The sequence below is a fragment of the Vicugna pacos genome, chromosome 2 (genome assembly GCF_048564905.1).
Source record: "Vicugna pacos chromosome 2, VicPac4, whole genome shotgun sequence".
Lineage (NCBI taxonomy): Eukaryota > Metazoa > Chordata > Mammalia > Artiodactyla > Camelidae > Vicugna > Vicugna pacos.
Genome location: NC_132988.1, coordinates 40,584,418 through 40,611,621, shown reverse-complemented (window position 1 = coordinate 40,611,621; position 27,204 = coordinate 40,584,418). Strand labels below are relative to the sequence as shown.

General features: G+C 38.0%; 1 protein-coding gene across 2 annotated transcripts in view; it reads left to right on the top strand.

Moving 5' to 3' along the window:
- The window catches only part of UGT8 (UDP glycosyltransferase 8), a 72,576-nt gene that overhangs the window by 6,847 nt on the left and 38,525 nt on the right, over positions 1-27,204 (top strand). For both annotated transcript variants that reach the window (XM_072938343.1, XM_072938344.1), the window contains exons 2-3: positions 15,978-16,006; positions 17,341-18,164. In XM_072938343.1, the coding sequence (XP_072794444.1) occupies positions 17,343-18,164 (822 nt within the window). In that variant the 5' untranslated portion in view covers positions 15,978-16,006; positions 17,341-17,342. The remainder of the gene's footprint in view (positions 1-15,977; positions 16,007-17,340; positions 18,165-27,204) is intronic.

Here is a 27,204-nt window from a genome sequence, read left to right as displayed (position 1 = left end):
AATCAAGTGTACAGATATGCTGAATTTTCTGTAGTATGTTCCTGAAAAAAAGTATAAAATCAGTTTTTATAAATTGAGTATTTATAGAATTTAAAATTTTCAAGACAGTTGAAAATAAGGCAATTTTAACTCCTTTAAAATATAGGTGATGGGTATGCAGTTTTTTTTACATTAATCTTTATACTTTTCTTTGTGTTTGAAACAGTTGACAGCCCCCCAAAAATGGACAGTGATTTTAAAGTGTATCTTACTTTAAATGTACCCTGAGCCTTTGCTGTTTAAATTAGTCTCAAAGAACATCAGAAGAATTCCCATTTTGATTAATCTGTTTTGCAAATTCAAATTTTCCTAATTGGCTCAAGACAAATACACAACAACAACAAAACTTGAGCACACCCCTGTTCCACATTGTCAATATAGTTACATCCACCAAAATTTCTTAAACTTGTTAGAGATACAGGCTCAGTCTGATTCTAGACCTCATCCCCCTCGTAACATCCCTTATTCAGAAGGGAAGGCATTGACAGGGAGAAGTTTGTTTTGTTTTGTTTTGTTTTTTAAACCAGTGACGGAATGAGCCATCCAGCGTGCTGCCTTCCTGCTTGGAGTGAGCTGCTCTGAGCCCAGGCTGTCCTGGCAGGACCTGCAGGCCCTTCGCTGTGGCTTCTCCCGAAGAAGAAGGCCATGTGCTTTACATAGTCTTTGCATTTGTGCTGCTGTACCCGTGGGTCATTTGTACTCCCCAGCCAATCAGGAGAGCAGGGCTTAGAGGGAAACTAGTCAAACAGGTTTGCCTATCTATTTAGAAGGGGTGGGGGTGCAGTGAAATGCGTAGATAAGGTCAAGGGTGAAACTGTTTTAAGGAATATTAATGTAAATCACTGACTGCTTTCTCCTGGTTTTGAAAATACTTTGGGGACATTTGTGAAAATGTATCTTAATGGAGCTAAAGTGAGAGTAAGGGAAACCAGAAAGAGAAGTAAATAAGAAACAGGGAACTAGAAGAAGATGGGGAGTGGGAATGGAAAAACTGTAGTGGAGGGAAAAAATAAAAACAAACAAGAGGGAAAGGACAAGTGTTTGAATGTCCTGGTGGGCTTTGTGTGAACTGGGTGCATCGTGGCAGGAAACCATAGTATTGATCTGAGCATGAGTTTAATTAAAACAAATGCCTGTTGTCCTCAGCATTCCAAAGAGGGAACACTCCACTGGCTCAGGGCTGAGGTTTCCTAGGAATATTGATGGGAAAATGTTGTGGTTACCATCTCTGACTCTACCTGTGTGTTGGGAATACTTAGTTCCCTAGAACAAGAGTGAAACGTTACCTTCATACAGCTCTGTCGTAGTTTGCAAATTGCTTACTCACACATTCTGTCATTTTATTCTTATTCTGCCCCCTTCAAACGTTGTTCAGTAGGTTGTCATGTGTTACAAACCATGACTTAGGGGAGCAGAGCTCTGAAGTCACCAGGACGGTCTGCAGGGGATTTGATGTTTGTACCTGAGCTCCTGGCCATTCACTTTCACGTGGGAAATCCTGCCTTTCAGGGCTTCTCTTGTCCCGCTGCCTTCCTGCTGCTGTTGGGGTATCAAGCCCCATTTGACGCCCCCAGGCGTTTGCTTCAGGATCTCCTCCACCTTAACTGTCCTGCCTTTTCTCCTCTGTGCTTTCAAATTCTCACCCTTCATGGTTTTGACACTGAAGTCCCACCTCAGACTTTTGGTTCTCGCTCTCTTTTACTCTTCTGTGAGTTTCATCCCCACGAATGTTCATGATCCTCTCACACTTAGTTAATTCTCCCTCTCAGAAGAGTGTGAGCTCTTAGGGGGGGACTCTCACTCTTAGTTTCATCCTAATACCCTGGACAAACATGCTAATCTGAGATAAGGTACTTACCGGTAATTGAATGGTACCTTCAGTGACTCATAAAGTAGCAAGGGACGAACCTAAAATTCTGTATGTGTAGTGATGCTTTTTTCCTTTTTTTTTTTCCAAAATGGTGTTATTCAAACTTCAAATATTCCCTTTGTTTTTAAAGGAAATGTTCTATATAGACTGCTGTCATTTAGTCACAACAGGAAAAAAAAAGTTTGGTCTGTAGAAAGGTCATATTATAGGTCTTTGAAGTCTTCATGGTAAAATTTATAATAATTTAATAGATTTTTCTTTTAGAATTTACTTGGGACTTCTAAACGATGGAAGTACATTCACAGCTAATTATAGGAAAGGCAATAAGAGGAATCAATGACAGATAATTAAGTGTATTAGTTTTTAGTTTGCAGTTATATTTGAGTATAAGTATATCTGATGTCAAGAAACAGTAGTTGGAGAGAAAACTAACTACGTGTATTAGGAAGATCTGACTTTGGAAATGTTCCAATTGCTTCCTCTCCTGCCTCTTGTATTCCCCCACCGGCCTCCCTCCTTACCCAAGACCTTTTATACCAATTAAATGGAAGCATCAGCTTAGGCAGAGTTCCTTTTTATCCCTCTTCTGTGCTTATTTCCTCCTTTCATAATTGCCAGAATTCTCTAGTTCAGACTGTCTCGTCTCCCATCTCCTTCTGGGCAGGGAAGTAGGAGTAGGAATAGGAATAAGAATAGATTTTAAGGAAGCCCTTCAGCAGAAAAATAAATGAAGAGAAATTAACAGGTTAGGTAAGACTATTAAGAAGAATCGATGCCTGAGCCTGTTATTTGCCAGTTTTAAATAATTCTTGAGACCAGTGAAACGTAACTCTTATTTTGATCAGTTAGACCTTTTCTGAGCATATGCTTTGGAATATGCTTTTTTTCAAATTTCTAAACAATAAAAAATATGCCAAAACGAGCTCCTCTGGCTGCCTGCTCCCTCTTTCTTCCGTCCCATCCGTTCTTTCTCTCCTCTACACCTGTCTGCTTTTCCAGAGATAATGTCCCTGGTTTGGGTGGGGAGTTGATTTGTTTACAGATTGTTGGGGAAGGATGTGGGTAGAGGACATGGGGTGGGGGTGGGGATGGAGTCACCACACCATCACTAGTGTAGGATCTGGTCATTTTATTCAAATCACTCTCTATAGTGATTGTCTAGCCTCCTTATGGACCCTAAATGCTTTATGCTTTCTCATCGTTATCTTTACCAGTAGAAATAATTCAGCTTATTATTTTGATACTATATACGCGTTCCTACTCCTTTTCCTACTCTCTATTCACAAGGGTGTGGAAGGGGAGACATTTGGAAGGAGACCTGTCGAATTCCTGGAGGTTTGTGTAGTGAGCATGTGTAACACATAAGAATTACTTCAGCCATTTGTTCAACAAGCAGCCTATTATATGGTAGAACTCTTCTGCCTTAGAATCAAAATACACTAATTTTTAATCTAGTATAAAATTTAAAGGTTTATGTGTAAAAGTTTAAGCAGGCTTTTCAAGGACTGCTGTTTTGATTTGAGATTCCCAGAATTCAAGACGTAATCGGTCTATGATTTGACATATGGCAGTGGCAACTTTGGAGAGTCTTTATACGGTACTGGTAAGAGATACTGGATTAGGACCCAGGAAACCTGAGTGCTAGTTCCGACTCTGCCAGTGAGTAACTAGGAGCTGGCTAAGTGATGCTTGGCAACCACCTTCTGGAGACTTTGTCCTGTTCTCTACAAATGAGATGGTTTGGACTCAGTTATCTTTAGTTTTTAAATTGGGACTCTGATTTATTTCATAGAGTTTGAAAATATATATTTTTTAAAAAATATTTGGCATCATTTCATAGCAAATATATTAAGTTCAAATGTTTAAGTATACTTATGTTTGCAAGACTAATAACAATGGTGATGGTATATGAAAGACTCTCTGGACTTGCTTCATTGTGCTGAGTTTGCTTAGAAGACACAAAACGACATTTTCACTTGTTAATAAGGGAACATCAGAGAAATGCATTGTCTTTCTGCAGAACCTACCAAAATCTTCCTCTTCCGGGGAATAATATAACTTGGCTGACTTATCTAATACTCCATAGCAACCTTCTTTTCATGATTTTACTAGCATTTTATGAGACAGCGATGGGGAATTTTGTTATTTGTTCACTCTCCAGGACTTGTAAGGAATTGAATAGGGAAATATTCAGAATTTTAAAAAATTTGTTCTTTGGTTATATTTGGCCTGACATTTTTGATCCTAAACCATGTTTAAGATGTCACGTAGGAATTTATTTTGTGACTCGTAATAATGTTAATGTAGATAATGTTTAAAAATCAACTTAAAGTAGTAATAAGTGGGAGGAACAATCCCATAATCTATTGTGATCTGAGACATTTCTGAAGCCTCAAGATTCTCTAAGTATTGGTGTATTGAAAAGCTGTTCCTCCCACATGTAAATTTGTCTCATGGTGGGAAAGATGAAAATTTGATACAGATTTCCTCCACATTCACTGTGGTATTCTGCTAATTAAAATCCCAATAAAAGAGAGTTATAAAAAGTCCTACGAAACCATTTTAAAACATTAATCGAACACCAGTTTTTTTAAGAAAGCATTTACCTATCAGAACTTAAAGCCTCATAAAAACTCGGCTGTATGATTTATGAAACTTTCCTCATTTGTTTAAGGATGAGATCAGAATCAAACAAAGAGTTTCCTCATCGTTTGCTGAATGTTGATCACATGATGCAGATGCATGGTGAGAACTGGTACCAAGCTGGTCTTGAGGAGGAGCAGAAAAAGAAACCCACACTTTATCTATGTATAGCTGTATCTATAAACTGCCATTCTTTGAAATTGCAAACTTTTTTCTCTGTCAGTGATTCTCAAAATAGTCCCTGGACCAGCAGCATCAATACCACTTGGGAATTTGTTAGATATGCAGATTCTTGGGCCCATCCCAGATCTATAGAATCAGGAACGGAGGGCAGGCCTAACAGTCTTTTTTATAACAAGCTCTCCTGGTGATTCTGATGCATGCTCAAGTTTGAGAACCACTGATCTGTGATACTAACTATAGTCTGTTCCAATGTTCTCATATGATGAAATAATTTCTAATCATTTTAGGGACAAAAGAAAAATTCAGTATAAATTTCAGAATAGTTTCCTGGTTAACTCTTTCATGGTTGGTTATAAAAACTTCAATTCCTGATATTGATTATATTTTATTTACTATATGGTTGTTCAGGGGTATTCAAGTGTTCTTAGTTCTGCCAACACACACACACACACACAGGTGCTCCTCTGCTTATTAAAAGACAACAATAAAAAGTGGATTGGATTTGTTTACTTTTGTGTATTTTGCTATGACTTTGTGTAACGGTAGCCCAGTGGTTCACAATATCATAATTCCCTGGGGAACATTTAGAAAGGAAATAAAAAATGCCAAGACCTAGGCCTCATCTGTATAAGTTCTACTTTAATTGATCTCGGTTGGGGGGTGGCAGGTTTTCAGGCATCTTCGGTTTTCACAGGCTCCCCAGGTGATTATAATGAGCTGTCAGAGTTGAGAGCCTGGAATGTAGCCATACATTCCAAGATTTGCTCACCTACCATGGATCAGTTCCTTAAAAAAATGTTAAATCTGTTGGGTCCTCTCATTATTTTAAGCAAATTGCCTATTGTGTATGTGTGATTAAAAAATAATTTGTTTTCCAGCAGGTTATTGATATTGTTGACTGGTTGACCACGTCATTAGTCATGCGTTATGACTCTTCATTCTAGCTTTGGGCTTTATTCTAAAGCCTTGCTTCCTCAGTGCAGTGCATGCACCTGCAGCAACCAGCAACCCGTGTCACCAGAGAGCTTGTTAGAAAGAGAGAATCTGGGGTCCCACACCAGATACACTGAGTCAGAATTTGCATTTGAATACTACCCCTATGAAATTAGTCTTCACAGTAACAGTTCTCTAGAACATTAAGTTTAAAATCAAGGTAAATTTTAGTTTTCTTCACTGTTTTCTTAGCATCCATTGATCTGGTCTTAACTTCTTTCATGAACAAAATCATATCAATCTCATTTAAACCTATTCTTAAACCCATTTTCCACTAAGCTTTACAAGTGTAAGCGATCTTCAAGGCCAATCTAATTTAATAGCCTCACTTGGCAGGTGAAGGAAATTAGTGCAGAGAAATTAAATGACTTGGCCTGAATTACAAAGGTTATGGATTTGGGCATCCATAGATGCATGCCATGTGTGTACGTATATATATATTTTTTCCTTTAATTATAGAGACTTTGTGATAGGGTCATTTAAAGTAATATTATTACATATCATTACTTGAAACATGAGCTACCTGAAAAGACAGTCTTAGGTTACCCGAATATAACATATCCAAAACACCAAAATTTTAAATACACATTGACATGTATTTAAGTTATGTAAACTAATATTAATAATACTTTACTAGTACACTAATATTTCAAATTACCTTCAAATTGTATGTAATTTGTATAATCAAGTGATAATGGGAAAGTAGAATATGTGATATTAAACTGAATGAAAATTGAAAGGTATGGCCATGTCTTTATACATTGCTAAACTTGTATGCATGTGCTCCTGAGAGATTGCAGGTACTTTATTACAGGACATTTAAAAAGGGGGACTGTAAAGAGTTCCTCAGGACCATGGGGACTGAGCATTGTCCTTTTCTGAATCCGCAGGACAGTTGAGCTTTATCAGGTCTTTGTATTGCAGATCCAAACACCTGCTGCATCTCTTACATTTCTCTTGTGCATAAGGATTCATTGTGAGTTCCTTGTCTCTCAGTCTGACAGTTGAATTGTATCAGAATCTTTAGCTGCTTTTTTACAATTGCAGATTTTGGAATTTCTCCCCAGACTTAAGAATAGCCTGTGTGTTGAAAAGACCCCGGAATGTGCATTTTTAGTTAGTATCCTGGGTGTTTCTTTTGGACACTTGACATTTGAGAACCATTTCATTAGGTGATTAAATTTATGTTTAATGTAGTTAAATTTAATTGCCATCATCAATCATTGCTTGAATACAAATAATATATTAGGTACTGAGTGCAATATCTGTTGGTATCCATATTGTCCTATTTTTTCTTCTCTATTTTCTTGTGTTTCTCTTACATTCCCACCTGATGATTTTGGGGTATCCCAGGCGGGCCTGGGCCAGCTGTCACTGATAAGCCAATAGCATCAAGTTTCTCAGTGCAGCTTCACTACCTGGACTATAGATGTCTGGGAAGAGGTAACTGCAGGTGCTGGCAGTGTAGAAACGTGGTTAAGTGCAGCTGGCTTGGCGTGCTACAACAGCAACAACAGTATACAACAACAGAAACATTTCTTATAACTTCTCCTTCAAGAGGAGGTGTGTTTTGTGTACCCCTGGGCACTCATCAAAGTCCCAAGTGCAGAATTAGATTTTTTGAATGGTACTGCTGATGGTTTTTTTCCCTCAGTACTTTGTATTTCTGAAGTTAAGGTGGGTACTTCCATACAAATAAATGTCTTTAATTTTTCTGAGTGAATCAAACCATTAGTTTGGTAAAGTTGCAGACTTTGAAAAATCTGAGAGTTACCTACCTTTATTTATTAACAATTAACAGCCAACAGCCAACCGAATGTAGGTTTTTCATCCAGTTTGCACTCTTAATTAATTAAATATGCCAGACTATCGCCAGCTCACAGCTTTTTTTCGGGTTGGAAGGATTATTAACCCTCAACTGGTGGCCTTAATTTTCTGAATGATCTCTCCCTATCCCCCAACCCCAAGTCAGTGTGTTCCCATTTCACAGTGTGATTCTAGGGCACTCCTTTCTTTAGGAGTTTACTTGCAAATAGACAGTCACAATGAACTTCAGAACACAAGATATTTCTTACATGGGAAAGATAAATGTTTAAACCTGGGCCGTTTAACAACTCTATAGCAATAAAGCTGAGTTTTCGCCCAATTTGCCCTCAGTTACAATCTGTTTTTTCAGATTTGTTATCTTCCTCTCTTTGCTTGCTATGATAAAAGTGGATTAAAAATGGGTATGAAGCTCTGCAATACACTAAATGTTAGATCTTGCTCAAGTTTTTACCTGATTCTTAGTCTCAATCTTATTCTCCTTATCTGTAAGTGGGAACAACTATTTTTGCCTTTGCGTGTTTTCTCAGGATAAAATGAGATAATGCTCATAAAGCCTGTAATGCAGGAAAGGTACATAGTACATAGTACATAATACATAAAACAGTTCTGTTTAAGAGCTGCTGTTTATTAGAGAGTTTTATGTTAGGATATAGGTGTCAAGATGTGGGGTGACCTGCTCCTTCTGGCTCACCCAGGACTTTCTCAGTTTTAGCACTGGCAGTCTCACATCCTGGAAAGGCTCCCATTTCTGGGATGGCTGGTCACCCTGGTGCTGGAAACAGAGATTCAAATAACAATGGCTTCAGAAAGGTGGTTGAGTTCCTTGCAGATAATGGTTCTAATGGGCAGAAGCAGGCAGGGCTGATCTCCCGGTTCCACAGCTTCAACTGAAGTATCTTTGTTGTTACACCTTTCCTGGTTTATACTTCTGTCCCATGGTCCAGGATGTTAATCATTACCATGTCCTCATTCCAGCCAGCAGGAAGGGGAAAAGTGAAACCGCTAAGGGCAAAAATTAGAAATTGCACACATCACTCTGCTTCCATCTCGTGCCCATGTTCTAGAATTTACTTATGTGGCTAAAACCAGCCCCTGGAGAGGCTGGAAAATATCTTTAGTCTTTTTGACTGTGGGCCAAGCTAAAGTAGAGGATTCCATTACTAGAAAAGAGAAGAAAAATATATTCCACTGTTGTCTCTTGTATGTGTATGAATGGCATTCAACAAATTCCAGTTTCCTTTCCTGTTCTAGTTAATTAATAAAATGATCATTTTCCTGGCCATTTACAATATTGCTGTGAATATGTAGGAAGTTAACAAATAAGATGAAAAAAGACCCCTAGAATTAAGGAAAAGCTGTAATGAAATCTATACTTTGACTTGATACTTTCTTTCTCCCATTACCCTAGAAAATTTGTCCATAAATGAGATATATAACTAACTTCAGGGCCTCAGGCAAAGACTATTGATTCAGAATTTTGTTCAGAATTAAAGCAATTGATATAATTACAAGTTCATTCATTTAAAATCAAAGGGAAAAAAATGAGGCCATTAGTGGAGGTGCCTGTTGTCCAATTACATATCCTGATGCAAAATCACAATCATAGCCATCGTTCAATAAATCTTTACTGAGCTTTCACTATATGCTTAGGCAATGGGAGTAAAACAGTTATCAATTTTTACTACAGTTTCTACCCTTTTGGAGTTTAATTTGCATTAGGGAGAGGAAAAATAGATTTTTAAAATAAAATCAATATTTATTTAAAAACACTAGTAAAGTAAAAACGTTTAATAAAAAGTAAAAAAATAAAAGACTAGTTAGGCTTTACTTTGATGGATTTATTTTTTATTCTGTTTTTATTTTATTGGATGGTATTTTCCAGAGCTTTATTTTAGAAGGTATTTTGAAGAAAGATGAAATTACTCCACAATATTTCATATAGTACCAAGATCGACCTGTGGTGGCAGTTATGACTGATATATTTTCTCTTCTTATTGCAGTCCACGTAACACTAAATGTCAAGGAAACTTAAAAGCACAAAGAAGTTCATCTGTTGAGTTTGCTAGACTACATAATCTGCTTTGAGGACTAAATCATTCACTTTATTTTTCTAAATAGCCCAGTTCACCACGTACAGACATGACCTGAAATTTCCCATTAGCCCTTAATTTTGTTTTTCTTAATGCCAAAACACTTTGATTAATTCCTTCTTAAAAAGATAGACAATGAATTTTTGTGCTGCTGGGATGCTACACTGTCAAAAGCTAAGTTCTTTCCCGTGGTTTGTGTGCCTGTCATTTTTTTTTCCTAATATAGTTCATCCTCATGTATGCTTTCCAGTTCAGAGTTATTAGTGATCCAACCGCAAACAGAAAAAAAACAGGGAAATGATTCTTTCAAATGGTGGCCAAGGTGATGCCCCTACTTTTTAAAAATTTTTTTTTAATAAGTAGATGGAAATAGTAAGGTTGCCAGAAGTCTAGTATGGTGTTAGGCTCTGATATTTGAGAAAATGGGAAAAATAGGAAATCATAAAGTCTATTTGTCAGCTTTAAAAATCTCAGTAGTATGTTGGGGTGTTCCTGTGTCAAGTTTCAGCCTGTGTGAACCCATTGTTCCTCAGGAGCTGGAGCAATATACAGCTAATCTAATTTTTCCTGGTGCTCTTAAGGGTTTAGAACCTTTCTTTGGGCCTTGGAGGGATCACCTTTGCAAATGAATGTTTCGCATGTGCAGCATTTAGGTACAGCGCCACCCCAATATCCTTGTCATTTTGCCCAAATTAATTCACACTTAAATGTTGAATGGCTCCCATATAGTGAGGGGTGGGCATACTTACTAAATTGGCATTGTTTCCTGTCTTGAATGCAGGCCTAGAAAAATTTGTTATATAAAATAGGAGAAAGGGTGGTCTGATACACAAAATGAAATTTGTTTAGAGTCTTTGAATTTTGTATTTTATTCAATATTCTGGCAGTGAGATAGAGTCAGGTAGCAGCAGCATCTCAGAAGCCAAGAGAGAATTTGGAGGAGAAGAGGGTTCAGTAGTATCTAGCGTGAGAGAGAAGTCCAAGCAGATAACTGCTGGAAAAAGGGGCATTTGTATGAGCATCAGGAGGTATTCAATGCCCTTGACAGTGAGTGTTCAGGCAGAGTTGTGGTGGGGTCGATGGCAGACTGGAATCATTTAGGGAGTGAGCAGGGCCCAGCAAACAGACTGATGTTTTAAGACACTTGACTCCAAAGGGAGAGTGAGAGTAAGGCATGCTCAAGGGGCATGTAAATTGAATGAGTGTGTTATAAACATTATATATTTTTGGTAGAAAACTTAAAAAATCCAGAAATATATAAATGGGAAAATAAAACAAAATCACTCTTTTTGACAATCCAAATTTACTATTTGATAACATTTGATATTTACTTAGTTGTCATTATAATCATTTTATGTGTGTGTGTATATATATATATAGATGTATACATATATATAAGTATATTACATATATGATTCAGTTCCTTCCTTTCTTATTATGTTACAAGCACTTTCTCAAATTAAATATATTTTTTTAAACATCAGTTTTGATGATTCTATAGCATTCCATTGTAAAATATACTATACTTTGGTCAATTCTCTACCACTGGATTCTTTGTGGTTCCTGGCTGTTTGCTGTTGGAAAGGAAGGCAGGGAACATCTTTGGACATACATGTTGGTAATTCTGATTTAGAGAGTTTCATGAATGTAAAATAATCTGCCAGTTGTTTTCCACAATATTTGTGCTGATTTACATTTTTGCCAGCTGCCTAAAACTATGCTACATCTTTGCAAGGACTGAGCCTTATCATTAAAAATGACATCCTTGCTGATTTTACGAAAGACAGATCTCTTTGGTTCATTTGTTTAATCATTCCGCAAGTTTGAAGCTCCTTGGACTAAGTGGGAGGCTGAGGTCAGACTGCGTGTGGAGGTGCCGCGAGCCCGGTGACCAGTGCTTCCTCTCCAGGGCACAGAAGCAGAGCCCTGTGCCGCCTCCCAGAGATCAACAGGAGGAGAGTTTTCCCCTGAGTTATGAGTTGTAATCACTCTTAAGACAGGTTATCCATTTTATCTAGACAACTGGTCTTCATTTTTACTTTTTGGGGGTGAATACAACAGCCCCTGCTTTGCAACCCTATGGGACTGAAGGGAAGATGAGATGGATGGGAAACTGGTCCAGCTCCTCCTTAGAGAGCTCTTCCCCTTCACTTCCTGCTCTGCCCCCTAGTCTTGCTCTTCCGAGTGTCCCCTTAAGCTCTTAGCCATTCTGGAAGCAGTTTTCATCTCTCCTGCAGGCTTCTCCTCTGTATTTCTGGGTCATGAGTTCATCCATTCTTTTCTATCCCTGAATAAGCTATTTGCCAAAATCTGTTGATCAGAAATCCATTCCACCGATGGCCGTGGCCTCGGCCACACCTCTCTTCTTCTTGTCAGTTCTCAGAGGTACTTTTTCTCTTTTATATTCTTCACTCTAATTTCCAGAGGAGCTTTGGGAGGAAAGGAGTAGAAACTCCTGTGTTCAGTCAACCATCTTGGACTGGAAACCTCTGCTCCAGGTGTTTTAAACATTCCAAAAATATTTAATGATTATATAACCAGATGTAATTATATTTGTAATAGTGAATTTTCTCCTTTGCTTTATGTTCTGATTTCTTTTTTCTTCCTAGAGATCATTTAAAGCTCAGCACTTTTGATTGCTTTATTTTAAAAACAGTTTAACATTATTCCGTTTGATTTACTTTGGGAAAAGTCTAAGGCAAAAAATTTAATGATTTTGTTTCTCAAATATTAAGCCAGTTTGTAACACTTCATATTGAATAATCTGTTCTTTCATCATCTACTTGTAGTACTTCCTTCATCTCATATTATGTTCATATTTATTCAAGAAGTTCTTATAAGCTACCTACTCTGATCCATTGATTTGAATTAGGATTCTTGGGCTAGTTCCACAGTGTTTTAATTACAAAATTTGTTTTAATATTTACCTTGCTGTCCCAAGCCATTACTGTTGCTTTTTCAACAATGTATTCTCTCTTCTTGCCTATTCTAGTAAATAAACCAGTATAATTTGGTCAAATTCCAAACAAAACAAAACCATCCAGTGAGATTTTTGAGAGTAATTATTTAGTCTATTTATAATACAGGTAAAGAAGGATTGCCTTTTTAAAAATATTGTATTCGATTAAAATACTATAGTATCTCTATGCAATTATTATCTCTCTGTATATGTCTTCAGAGAAAAGCTTGCCATATTAGTAGAGCCAACAAATATCCTTTTTAGTTAATTTTAAAAGTAATTATGTACTTTATTGTTACTGTGAATGAGATCATTTTAATCATTACTTATATGAAAATAATACTTGTTGTTATTTTTATTAAAAGAAAAGTAACACGTGTCCAATGTAGAAAAAGTTAAAATCTTTTATAATATTCATACCATCCAGAAAAAAAAACTGCCCATTGGTGCTCATCATCCCTATATGCGTACACTTATATATCTTTACAAAGTGGTACATGCTATGGTAATGTTCAGTGACCTAATTTTTAGTCAGTAGGATATCTTGAATATCTTTCCATGCCACTAAATATTCTTTTACAAGATTATTTTAGTGGCTGTATTGTATGACTGAATGACAGTTTATTTAACCTGTTTCCAGTTATTGGGAATATTAACATATCTCCAAGTGTTTACAATTAGTAACCATCTTCTCTTGCCCTAAACAATGACTTCATGAAAATGCATATAGAGGTTAAATATCTATTATATATGTTGTAGGTTGTTTTTCTAGGGTGTCATTTGCCATTTAATTTTGTTTATAGTGCATTTGATACAGCCAACCCTTTTTTAATTATCTAGTTTATTTTGTTCTCATTAATTTTTTCCAGTTTCTTTTACATTTTTTTCTTAAACTAATGAACTTGACTTTTTAGAGCAGTTTTACATTCACAGCAAAGTTGAGCAGAAAGTACATGGAGTTCCCAAATACCCCTTTCCCCTACACTTGCACAGCTTTCTCCACTATCAGCATCTGGTACCACTGTGGTACATTTGTTACCATCAGTGAGCCTACATTGACGCATCATTGTCTCCCAGAGTCCACACTTTACAGAGTTCATGCTTGTTGTGAGGTCTGTGGGTTTGGGTAAATGTATAATGGCATGAATCCACCATTGTAGTATCTTACAGAATAGTTCCACTGACCTCAAAGTCCTGTGTTCTCTGCCTATTCATCCTTCCTCGCCTGCAACCAATCTCTTTACTGTTTCCACAGTTTTGCCTTTTCCAGAAGGTCATATAGTTGGAATCATACAGTATGTAGTCCTTTCAGGTTGACTTCTTTCATTTAGTAAGTAGACATTTAAATTTCCTCCCTGTCTTTTCATGGCTTGAGAAATCATTTTTTAGTGCCGAATAAGATTCCATTACACAGATGTACCAGTTTATTTATTCACCTGAGGGTGGTAAACTCAGTTGCTCCCAAGTTTTGGCAATTGTAAATAAAGCTGTTATTAACATTTGTGTGCAGATTTTTATACAAACATCAATTTTCACCTCCTTTGGGTAAATACCAAGGAGCACAATTGCTGGGTCACACGGTAAGAGTGTGTTTAGTTTTATAAGAAACCACCAACTTGTCTTCCAAAGTATTTGTACTGTTTTGCATCCCCACCAGCAATGTATGGGAGTTTCCATCGTTCCATATCCTCTTCAGCATTTGGTGGTGTCACTGTTCTGGATTTTGGCCATTTTAATAGATGTGTAATGGGATCTCATTATTGTGTCAATTTGCACTTCCCTGATGACGTACAATGTGGAACGTCTTTTCGTATGCTTATTTGTCATCTGTGTTTTCTTTGGTGAGGTGTCTATTAACATCTTTGAACACTTTATAAATTAGGTTGTTTGATTTTTGTTTTTTTCGTTTGTGAGTTTTAAGAGTTCCTTCCTTATATGTCTTGGATAACAGTCCTTTATCAGATAGGTCTTTTGCAGATATTTCTCCCAGACTGTTGCATATCTTCTCATTCCCTTATTTTTCTCAGAGGAGAAGACTTTACTGTTAATGAAGTCCAGCTCATCAGTAGACAGACACATTGATATTTCTGGATTAGCAGAACCTCACTGTTGGTAGTTGTGTTAGTCATTTGGTTATCCATCACAATGGTATTCATGAGATTAAAGTGCCGTTGTAATCCTTCATAATTAGCTTTGTATTTGAACAGCAGAATGACAAACTTGTGCAAATGATGCTTCTTTATCTTAATTACTATTTTTTCATGAAGCCATATGAGGATCTAGTAGACATTATTTTTAGAAGATATTTTATCACATGAATATTGGTATCTGAATAGTTAGATTTAGAATTTATATCTACAGAATCTATGTACTTTTTCTAACCTAATTTTGGTACAGTAACCACTCATACTCATTTAAAATTCAGTCGCTCAGTCACACTGACAGCATTTTAGCTGTTCAATGGAGGCTACTATATTGGACAGAAAGGAGACAGAACATTTTCATTGTCACAGAAAGTTCTATTGGGCAGTGCTGTTCTGGAACATAAGCAATTGTATATTAAACAACCTTTTTGTGTGGTTTCTTTTTACTTTGCAGTAATTAATCGAAATAAAATACTGAAGTAAAAAAGGAAGAATAAAATAAAGAACACAGTGAAAAGATTTGTTTCCCCCCTATTATTTTTTGTTTTGTTTCTTATTTATAAAGTAGTAATTTTAACTGTAGCTGAACAAACTGAGTGTGCTCACTGCTCAGCTAGATGTGAAACACAGCAGGCAGAGCAGTTGCCCAGCACTGGTCCATCATCCCGCATGTCTTCCTAGGCGTGCAGATAATAACGGGCATAGCAATCACGGTGGTGGGCAGTAGCTGCCGAAACAATTCTTTCTGCATAAACCTCATTCCTAGAATTAATAGCATATCTACTTAAAATTCCTAGTTTTTTCCTCCTTGGCATTGGAAGAAGGTTATACCAGAGAGATACATTGGAGAGGCAACGTAGGAGAATAAAGGCCTGGAAAGTTTTCTGCAAGACTGACGACTCAATTTTCCTCCTTCATTGACCATGTAATTGTAGAATAAACTTACTTCATTGCTGTAGAAACAGTGTTTTCTCCAGCTTTATTTTTTTTAAGCCCTCACATTAATTCAAGCAACATTTAACATAGGCTTTCATGTTTATAACGTGCATTACTTCTGTTTACTCTTAATAGTATGGCATCAACTCATCTAGAAGTGGCTGGAAAATGTCCGTGTAGTGAGAGAGGGGAAAAGCCCTGGGAAATATAATGTGTTTTATAATTTAATCTTGGTATTGGGAGAGTCGATCATTTGCCTGTTATTGATTTCTTTCTTTTTTCTTTTTTTTTAGGTTGCTTGCAGTGTTTGAATGTTGAGAAGGTATAGTCGTTTAAACTGCATTTAGATGGTGGGAATTTGTACAAGTAGAATGGTTAATACATAATAATGAATAAAACTAAATATAGATTTGGTGATTGCATATAAATATATTTTGAGTTGTTCCTTGAAGTGAAAGTGTCCAGTTTGCATGGGTAATTATTGTTTACATCTTTCCCTTTTTGGAAGCTTATTTAGAGCCTAAGTAAAACTTATATTAGGTAGCTTAGGGGGAGTTTGCACACTCTGTGGCCCTTCATAGGTGTTATTTCTAAAACATAATAGAAGATGACTCTAACTATTGTATATACTCTGTTAACACAAAAAAGTAGAAGAAGCCTTAGACACCAAGTGCACAGCTGTCATCTGACTTGCCCTTTGCACCCAAGTTACAGGTACAACCCAGGAAGTGTGGTCAGGGACATACTCACTCATCAACTCATCAGTCACTTTTTTTTTTAACTTTTTTTTTTTTTTTTTTTTGGTGTGGGAGGTGATTAGGTTTGTTTTACTTTTTTAGAGGAGGTACTGAGGATTGAACCCAGGACCTCTGCATGCTAAGTATGCACTCTACCACAGGAGCTATACCCTCCCTCAGTCACTTCTTTCATAAGTGTTTACTGAGATCCAGTTAACTCTCTTGAACTTTTCTATTAAAAGTTTCTCTTTTAGACAATGTCCTGACATGAATCAGCAAACTGATATAAGTTACAGAAACCAGGATACTTAAGGATGTTTAGATAAAGGAGGAATTCACATTAAAGGTTATTTTTTTCCCTGTGGAAAAAATGTCTTTTCTATAGAACTACTACTTGAAAGAATTATTTTCTAAAACATAATCGTTCTTTCATATGCTTTGGTCATAGTTGAGAATGTAACTGCTGTGATAAAATGATTTAAAAAGAGACATACATGCTGATATACCTGGAAATAAAAAGTCTTGGCATTTCTTCCTGGGATTAACATTGATTTTCAATCAAAAGAAAAGGTTTCATAGATACCTCATAGCTATTATTCAAAGAAGAGAGACCTTTTGTCATTCAATCTGACTGAAGTTTCATTTCAAATTTTAAAAAAAATTTAGTATTCCATTATTGACGTAATTGTGTTCCAAAACTGATACATTTTAAAAATATTTCAGTTGATGCCAGCTTTGCTATCAGTTCTTTACCTTAAAAAATATCTTTCAAAAATAAAGAGATAACCGGAACAAGTAATTTTTGAAAGCGATCCTCAAAGTACTTGGTCATCAGATACTTAGAAAAAGTGTCTTTGTGATTGTTTTGAGTGGTAAGGATTACATTCTGTTTTAAATAGTTTTCTGTTTGTCATTTCAGCTATGAAGTCTTACACTCCATATTTCATGCTCCTGTGGAGTGCTGTTGGGATAGCGAAGGCTGCCAAAATCATCATCGTGCCGCCAATTATGTTTGAAAGCCATATGTACATTTTTAAGACACTCGCCTCGGCGTTGCACGAGAGAGGGCACCGCACAGTGTTCCTCCTCTCTGAAGGCAGAGACATCGCGCCATCTAATCATTACAGCCTCCAGCGCTACCCAGGGATCTTTAACAGCACCACCTCGGATGCGTTCCTGCAGTCCAAAATGCGGAATATTTTCTCTGGGAGACTGACAGCAATCGAACTGTTTGACATACTGGATCGCTATACTAAGAACTGTGACATGATGGTTGGCAACCGTGCCCTGATTCAGGGTCTGAAAAAGGAAAAGTTTGACCTACTGCTGGTGGACCCTAATGACATGTGTGGATTTGTGATAGCTCATCTTTTAGGGGTTAAATATGCTGTATTCTCAACTGGCCTTTGGTATCCTGCTGAAGTGGGTGCTCCTGCCCCATTAGCTTACGTCCCAGAGTTTAACTCACTCCTCACGGACCACATGAACCTGCTGCAAAGGATGAAAAATACCGGCGTTTACCTCATTTCCAGATTAGGGATCAGTTTTCTGGTTCTTCCCAAATATGAAAGGATAATGCAGAAGTACAACCTGCTGCCGGAGAAGTCCATGTATGACTTGGTCCACGGGTCCAGCCTGTGGATGCTGTGTACAGATGTAGCACTGGAGTTTCCGAGACCCACGCTGCCTAATGTTGTTTATGTAGGAGGAATCCTAACCAAACCGGCCAGCCCACTACCAGAAGTAAGGTTTGCTGAACTCCTTGGTAATGTTTTCTAAATATAAATGTCAGTTTGTCAGTTTTAACTTTTGGAAGAAATAAGATTGGGTCTTGTTGGATTACAAATACTATTTTGAAAAGTGGTTAGGACACAGAGCCTACCAAGGTCCCTTTATTTGTGGGTGCCCCACTCCCCTGGAAAGCATTTCTGCTTTGAACGTTTCAGTAATGCCAGGGGACCTCTACCTTGTGGTCAGTAGACTGGCTGCGAAGTTGATCTGGGATTAAGCGACAAGCATAGTATGTGAGGAGAGTGTAATTAGATAGTCCGTTCTACTGAGTGTAAGAGATTCTGCTTTTGATTAAACACTGAGTTCCCTCTGATCTCCCCCAGACGATGCAAACACACGTCTCTGCATCTCGGTTAGGTCCAGTGAACTCAAATAAGTAGGATGACATCAAGAGTGTCCTTCTTTCTGTAGTCATAACCGCTAGGAAGTTTGTGTCCAGCAACAAAAGTGAGGTAGTAACTTCCATCCAGCTAGGGAGCCAACTAATTTTTGCTTAGTAAGCAAATGTGACTGTTTTAAAGAATTCATGCCCCCTTGTGATTTCATTTCAAAGACAGAATTAATTAGGTTTTTAACAAAACCTGTCTATTCTCTAAGTCAAACTGAACTCTTTTTTGGTGGGGGCTGAACTGTCATCGAATCCCTTGTGTTCTGTTCTCCATCCCAGCCTGTTTTTTTATTAGGTATCTCAAACTCACAGGAGCTGTACTTGTATATCTGTTACTGTAGGGGGTTTTCTAGCCTCAGGTTGACTCTGGATTTAATCTCCACATCTGATGTCATTTATCAGAAGCATAGGGCCTGTTCTATGATTTTCTCTATTGCAACCATTTCTACTCTTAAAATCTTGAAAATAGCCACTCAGAACAACAATTGTTCATTTCTAGCTTTGGCCACTACATATTAAAGAATGTATCAGGGCCTTGATGAAGAGTAAATCCAGATTTTCTCATCTAGGCATCAAATGAGCACCATCACCGGGCAGAATTTTCTTGTGGGGAAGTAAGATGATTAGAGTGCACAACCTGTAGACTTTTATAACACCTCCATTAGAAGTGTAAATACAAAGTATAAATAATACTTTGATATGATATATTTCACATAACATGAAAAAACAAAACTTGCCAGATCTTCGGCCCATAAATCCCGGATGCCACTGGTGGAAGCTGCGAGGCGAGCACAGTCCTCTCTGACACCAGCTGTAAAGGATGGGGATTAAGTCCAGTGTGTCTCAGCCATTCGTGAATTCATCCAAGCCCATTTGGAATCCTGGAAATAGTCTCCCAGAGTCACTGTGTGATGTATTACTCCCTTCCTAAAATCAGATGTTAGAAGTAGCTTCTAAAAGACTTGGAAGCAAGTCTATCTTTTCCTTAACTGAATGTGTAATAATGTTAGGCAGATCAAGCCCACTCTCTCCCAAGTCTTCATCTTCTCCCAGCCGGAGCACTGCCTTTCTTCCTGCTCCTTCGGGTTTTTGTTTGAGTGTTGTCTCCCTTCTTCAGGTTGAAGAAGGGATCGATGATAATAGGGAATCTTCTGACTGCCTGTACATTTTTCTTGAGTTGCAGCAGCTTGAACTACACAGCCTAAGCACCGAATACAATTTTATGCTTCGTAAGATAGCATGGGTCCTTACGCCTGTTAGATTTCACTACAGTAATGCTCCCCACATCTGTGGCTTCAGTTACCCTCGCTCAATCGCGATCAGAAAATGTTAAATGGAAAATTCCATAGATAAGCAATTCATAAGTTTTAAATCGCACATTGTTTTGAGTAGCGTGATGAAATCTCGCAGAGTCCAGCTCTGTCCTGCTCTGTCCTGTCCTGCCCAGAATCCCCAACCATCAACACTGTCTGCTCGAGACACCCATCAACATCCTCGTGGTTCCATGATCCAGGGTCACTCAGAGCAGACAATTCTCCTTTTTATTTTACTTTTTATTTTTAATTGTATAGTCAGTTTACAATGTTGTGTCAATTTCTGGTGTACAGCACAACGTGATCCTCCTTCTGATGCACTGTCAGAAGGTCAGCAGTACCCTGACTCTGTCTCGTAGTGCCTGCGTAATTAACTTCACCTCACGTGATCAAATAGGCATTTTATCATAAGAAGGCTGGGTAGAGTACAGTGAGATATTGAGAGAGAGAGAGAGAGATCACATTCACATAACATTTATGACAGTATATTGTGTCAGTTTTATTAATTGTTAATCTCGTACCGTGCCTAGTTCATAAATTAAAATTCATCACAGGTATGTATGTACAGGGAAAACCTGGTATATATAGGGTTCAGTACTATCTGAGGTTTCAAGCGTCCACTGGGGGGTCTTGGAACATAAACCCTGGAGATAAGCAGGGACTGCTGTGCTTTGTTTTACTTTAAAAGCACCTTTTGGGTTTTGGAGCCTCCTATAAGGTTACTACTCGAAATGTTTTCTGATTTGCCATGACTTCTAGTTTGACCTTCTTTGTGGGGCTTCCTTGTTCTTTTTTCCTCTTGGGGTTTTCTGTAATGATTCTTTTGAAAATGTGCTATTTATTTACAAGCATTGCCTTGGCTGTGACATTTAGTTCTGTGTCACAGGCAAATACATACACATCCGGCATGTGCCTGCGTTATGCATGTGGACCTAGATTAGTGTATTGTCATTGAGAGTGGGTTAGGTTATGAGCATGAAGGCCATTTTCATTTTGGTGAGCCATTTACAAAGTTCTTCAGTAGAGGGAGTATTTTGAAGAATGATGTGTCTTAAAATTTCTGATATTCCTTACACTAGCGAGGTTTTATGTGCTTAGGAACCCAAGCGTTCCGATTGGGACTTCTCTAGTAGATCTGTCTGATACAGTAAACTGTACCTCAGGGTCCTAAAAGTTAATGAGTTTCTCAAATGCCTGTATTATTTACAGGTCATGGTAGTGACACTAAAATAATAGGGCCCAGCAAGTGGCCACTTAGAACACATGACTCACTAAACAGCTTAATTGTTAACTACCTCGGTATCTTACACTGGGAGAGGTTTAGGTTTTCCTGATGTCTGGAAATGATTGGACAGTGGGATTTCATTTCACAACCTGGGATAAAAAGTTAGAGAAATGTCTAAACGGCATTTTTTAGAAGCTTTCATAATGTTGGAGCCTAAAGAAACTCAAGAGAGCATCTGGTTCAGCTCCAGTTCTTCCTCCTCAAAATGCAGCAAGTAGCCCATTCGTTTGTCACGTAGGAGATTAAAAGAGTTTGAGTGTCTCATCCAAGGCCACACAGAAAGCTTGTGGCTCAGCCAAGTGACATGTGGATTGTTTCACTATCGATGAGATATTTTGTCAAGATGCCTGCGTCTCTTGTCACTCATTTACTCATTTGCACATTTATAGTGTGTGCCGAACTCTGCAGAGACAGCAGTTTCTCTAATCTTCAAAGACTGTGAGGACTTAACTATGAGAGTCAAAAGATAGCATTTGGACTCCTATGATGCTGTAGAGATGTAGTAGTAAAGAAATCTGCCATGGTCCCAATGTTTTTGATTACAGTGCTATGTTGGTGTAGAGTGAAGAAATTGTCTGCCTTCATGACAATCATTTTTAAATGCCTGTGCCTAACTTATTGTACTATTTAATACCTGGTAGGAGTCCTTAAAATGTGAGGATTAAGGGGAAGAGGTTTAGGTTGGATCATATCCAGATAGTAGCCTATCTCTTTCATTACAGAGTGGTAGAGAACATGATATGAATTCAAAAAGAAAAAAAAGTTGGGGGAAAAAAGGTTTACTTTGGCCAGGAAGGAGGTCTATAAACATAGATTCCTATTTGGTTAGGTCCTTCAAGTAATAAATGTGAATGAAATAATAATATGTAATAGAGGATGACTGTAGCTTTTAGTAGTTTGTTTGGTTTTTTTGTGAATCAGAGGGTATATTATTTATTTATTTATTTATTTATTTATTTATTTATTTATTTATTGCTGCATAAAAAACTACCCCAGAACTTAGTGGCTTAAAACAACATTTACTTTGAGAAGTTTTATTAAGGGGTAATAGCAATACTACCACCGAAGAATAGTACATTTACTTAGGGAGTCTTTTGATGATTAAAATTGAGGTGATGAATTTTAGGTGATTTCCCATTGGCTGAAGTGGTCTGGCTCTGCCGTGCACTCGGTCTCTGCCACTGTTCAGCGTCTACGGCCCTGAACTGTGATTGCATCTAATGGACTGTACCTTAATTATCGGTTTTTTCACGCGGTTCTCTCCCTAACTGGGGTGTGGATGCCTGAAAGGGTGGATAACCTACTTACTCTCCTCTGCCGTGTGTACTTGGAAAATGGTAGCCATTTAAAATTAAATGAACTGCGTCAAATAGAAGTAGGTGCCAAAAAAGTAGGTGATTCAGCTAGTACATCAATGTTGTTAATATTATAACCATTTTTTGTTGATTCCAAATTTATGTCCAGATGCCTTCTCGGTCATTGGGTCACCAAACATTCCAGGCTGAGTTGTTTTAATGAATTAGAGTAGCTACCTAAAGTTGTCGATATTGAGAAATGGAAATCACTGCATATCACCCAGCTGGTGAGCTAAATGGTCTCTCCTGTGTTCCAAATACCCTTGTGAATGAGGGCAGCAGCGCAAGCCGGGCCTGCTGTTGTTGCCTGAAAGACGGCTTGGTTGCTGTGACACTCACCTGGTGGACCTCAGAGGTGCCTTACTGCCAGGCTGGGAGTATGAGGGGCATCTTCATTTCACCATTTGTAGAGACATTTTTAATTTGCGGAAACAGTCCTGGTGAGAGATACAGATAAGCGATAAACAGAGATAAGAAAGAGCGTGAGACCAAGAATGGGGTCATGAGATAATCATTGTTTGTCATTTTGTCATTTACCAGAGAGCTCCCTCACAGAGAAAGGTTCTGGGGGAAAAACAGACATTGTGCAACAGATCAAGTTATGAGAAGGAGAATAAAACCAAAAATCAAAAGAGAGACTTTATACTTAGTTTTCACTGAGTAATAAACCATTACTTGTTATTACATATGGTAATGTAATTATGTCACATTTATAAGTGCGTTGTATGTACACTGCATTGAGTAATAAGCTATTACTTATTATTACATGTGGTAGTGGGGAGCTGACTTCCCCGACAGTAAATAAATGTCTAGGCTGAGTTATGGGACCAGAGTCCTTGGGGTTAACAGACTGATCCCAGATTGAGCAGATGTGAAAAACTAAGGCCATATTAATCAAAGGCCATTTAATAGTATGTTAAATATAAGTTATCTCTTGAAACATAAAGCTAGAGACAGGGTTATAATCATTCTGTCGTATTGATTAAAGTGCCTCCTTTTAAATAAGTATTTAATCAAAATATATATTTTTATAGTTGGTTCCTTATTTTGAACACCATGGCTCACAAATAGTTTTTTAGAATGTGTTCATCCCTGTAGTACCACTGCTCTGTTGGTTGCTATGTGGGGATCCGAAAATGGAGAACTATGATATTTGGAGGAGATGAACAGTTTAATTCTAATTACTGATTCTTAGCTTAAATATTCACAACATAATAGTTGGGCATAAATGCTAGATTCCCTATGGGAACTCATTAATGTAAAATGTTGTTTCAGATAATTCTTGCAAAAGTTAGCCTGAGCTTTTATTTTGTCTTTATCTTGTAGTAAGAAACCAGATTACATGGCTGAGTGAATCTGTCCAGGAAGTAAATCAGGCACTGTTGCAACCATCAATAACTTACTGTTCAGTTCACTGATATGGTAATTTTCTAAGCAGCATCGTAGTTTTAAATAGCTTATCAGTTGCTTCTGTAAGCATTATGGGCTTACAAGAGTTTCCTGATACATTAGGAGACCCAAATGTGCAGAATCTGACATGATTTTTAAACACCTTCCTCCATCTACTATTACGTATTTAACTTTTAGGTGCCCTGCAGAATTGTCCATTTAGATACTAATTCAAACACTGGCAATGTCAAGGGATATATTTTTTGACTATTCATTTTTACAAATGATAATTTTCATTATTTTATTGCTGTTGGCACCTGTTTTTGGTATATTCTTCACAGATACTCTCATTCCAAGCCAAACAGTCTAGTTTTGAAATTAAAATCACTACTGTTAGTGAGTTTGTCAGATCTATTCCTGAGTGCAGACTTTGAAAGAGGAGGGAGTGAGCAGGAGCTTCTGAAAAATCAGCGGGACTGGAGACAGACTACCTAGTTTATAGTTTTGTTTACAGAATTTTTTATACCACTTTCCAGGGGCTGTGGCAAAGTAGCAAAGTGGAAAAACATGGTCCTTTTCAGCCAAAAGGTCTTGGCTTTTCATCTTTTGGCCTTAATAGGTCTCTTTTGGACCAGGCTGGGAGTTGGCCTCGTTAAAATGAGGCCAGCAGTGCTTACCTGAGAGGGTTTGGGCGAACGAGAGCCCTGGCGGTACTTGGGGGTGCTAGCTGTTGCTGTATTGTGATAACTCTTGTCATTGAGGATGAGCTGTGACTGAATCACTGTCCCTTGCTGTTCTCCACATGGCAAATCAAAGAACAGTTTCAGGCGTATAGGAAGGACGTGGAGGAAATATCTTTGGCTTCACTTCTACTCACTTAGGGGTTGATACTTGGTATTTCTACTTCCATCTTGGGGATGTTTATTTAAATCCTTTCTTTCATCCTCTTTCTAACTGAAGTCGAAGAAGAATGACAAGTTAGTGAGATATGCAGACATTAGACTATCTCAGTGTCTTAAGAAATGAGCAGTGGGTAGGGTATACAGCTCAGTGGTAGAGGGCATGCTCAGCATGCACGAGGTTCTGGGTTCAATCAATACAAATATTAAAAAAAAAAAAGACATGAGCAGAGGCTGAAAAGTCTGTCTTGTAAGGGCAGGAGAATTAAGGAGTAGCCTCCTGGAACTTCTGAATGCTGACTTCTTTAGGCTTAGTCATATTATCTGTGGTTTTTCTGTCCTTTAAAAGGAGGAGCAGAAACTCCAGCCCTGGTTCTGCTGTCTCCACCCTGGTTCCTTCTCCTTCTATGCCTCTCATTCTGGAGGGACCGTAGGGGACGCTCCAGGCAAATGGCTGCCTGCCTTCTAGCCAGAGTCTATCCGGGTTCCCTTCCACACGGAGGCCCTGCTGAACTAGATGCTAGATTAAGTAACCTATAACCCTCAAAAAAAATGGAAGATTTTCTTCTAAGATCTCAAGCGTAGGCTCTGCAGTCAGCCTCAGTGTTCATCCTGACTTCTTCCCTCGTCTCTATAGTCTGCCTCAGTCGTAGCCTTTGTATAGTCCCTCATACTCCGTGGTATTGTTTCAATCTGAATCCCATCACGTTCTTGTTAAAACACGAATTGTAGGGCCAGGTAGGAGGTTTGGGATGAATCTCCTAATTTGTAACAAAGTCCCAGGTGATGGTGGTGCTTTTTTGCTGCTGGTCTGAGGACTAAGCATACTCTGGGAACCACTGATTCAGATTCAGACTATCTGTGTGTGGACTGGACATTTTAATTACATTTTGTGATATATTTTGTATGAGAATGATTTTTTTCCTGCTCATTATAGGCTACTTTTCTTCTAGAAAATGATTTTCAGTGTAAATTGTACCAACATAAATATATACACAAATCTAGATTTCAAGAACTAGAAGAGCCCTGGCTTCCATTTTCTGTCTGGAGAGCTCATTACCATACAATTCTGTTTTGTGAAATTACAGTGATGCTGTTGAATTATCAACCCTTGCTTTAAAAAGCAGATCTAAATAGGACATCCGTGTGCAGCCATGTTCCTGATAGGCGAGCTCTTCAGAACTAATATCCTTTAACTTCTCTCCCTATTTTCACTTGTCTCTACCGCCTTTTTTTTTTTTACAACATTCTAAGAATATTTTATCTCAAGTTAATATACAGCATTGAATCAAAGCAGGCTGTGATTTTAAAGTTTTATTACATAAATGCCTATTTCTAAAATTCTAAGAAATTATATGCCAAAATTATTTTTGTTCTTACGTACAATCTTATATCCGAAATCTAGGAGCAAGCAGAATGTCTTTTACTCTATATTGCTTTCCGTAAGTGCTCACTACCCATTGATCATTTTTCGTGTTTATAATATGTCAATACTATGAATGCAACAAAATGCAAAAGGGTCTGTTTTTTACACTGGTTTATATCAGCTTGCTTACTCGGGAAATTGACCCTTGAACAACACAGGGTTAGGGACCCCAACCCTCTGCACCCTCGAAAATCCATGTGTAACTTCCATTCGTCTCTATGTATATATTATCCACAGTTCCTCATCCCTGGATTCTATCAACCACTAATGGTATAATACTGTAGTGTTCACTGTTGAACAAAATCTATGTGTAAGTGGATCCACTCAGGTCAAACCCATGTTGTTCAAGGGTCACCTGCATTTTTATATTGTGAGAACTACTTTATCTTTTTTACTGTGGTGGAAGGCATCTTTCTTATAAGTTAGCAAACCCTGAACATGCACATAAGCTTTACACGAGTCCTTGCCTGATAAACCCAGTCTGGACCTGGGCTGAGGGTTGCTTTGTAATGAATATTTCTGTAGCAAGAAAACAGGACAGATAGCCCAAGAGAAATAGGCTTTGAAGGGGTGAGACTTAGGTTTGAGACCCGTACACAACCATGCAGAGGCCGGGTAAAGGAAGAGGAGCCTCCAAGAAGTCTGAGAAGTCACAACCAGAGGCAGGAAGCATAACCAGGAAAAAGGGGTGTCTTAGGATCCAAGGGATGGGTGTTTCAGGAAGGGAAGGTTCACAAGTTATTGCTGCTGAATCGTGTGTTTCCACATGTTAGTTGGGGATGTATATACGTGGTCATATGTCACTGGACCATTTTAGTTATTACTGGGTAGATAAGTAGAACAGAAAACCAAATTCATGCTCACCTTTAACAGTCAGCCTTGCATTTGCTGCATCAGACCATTGGTAAAGGTGAAGGAGCACCGGCTAGAACCAAGC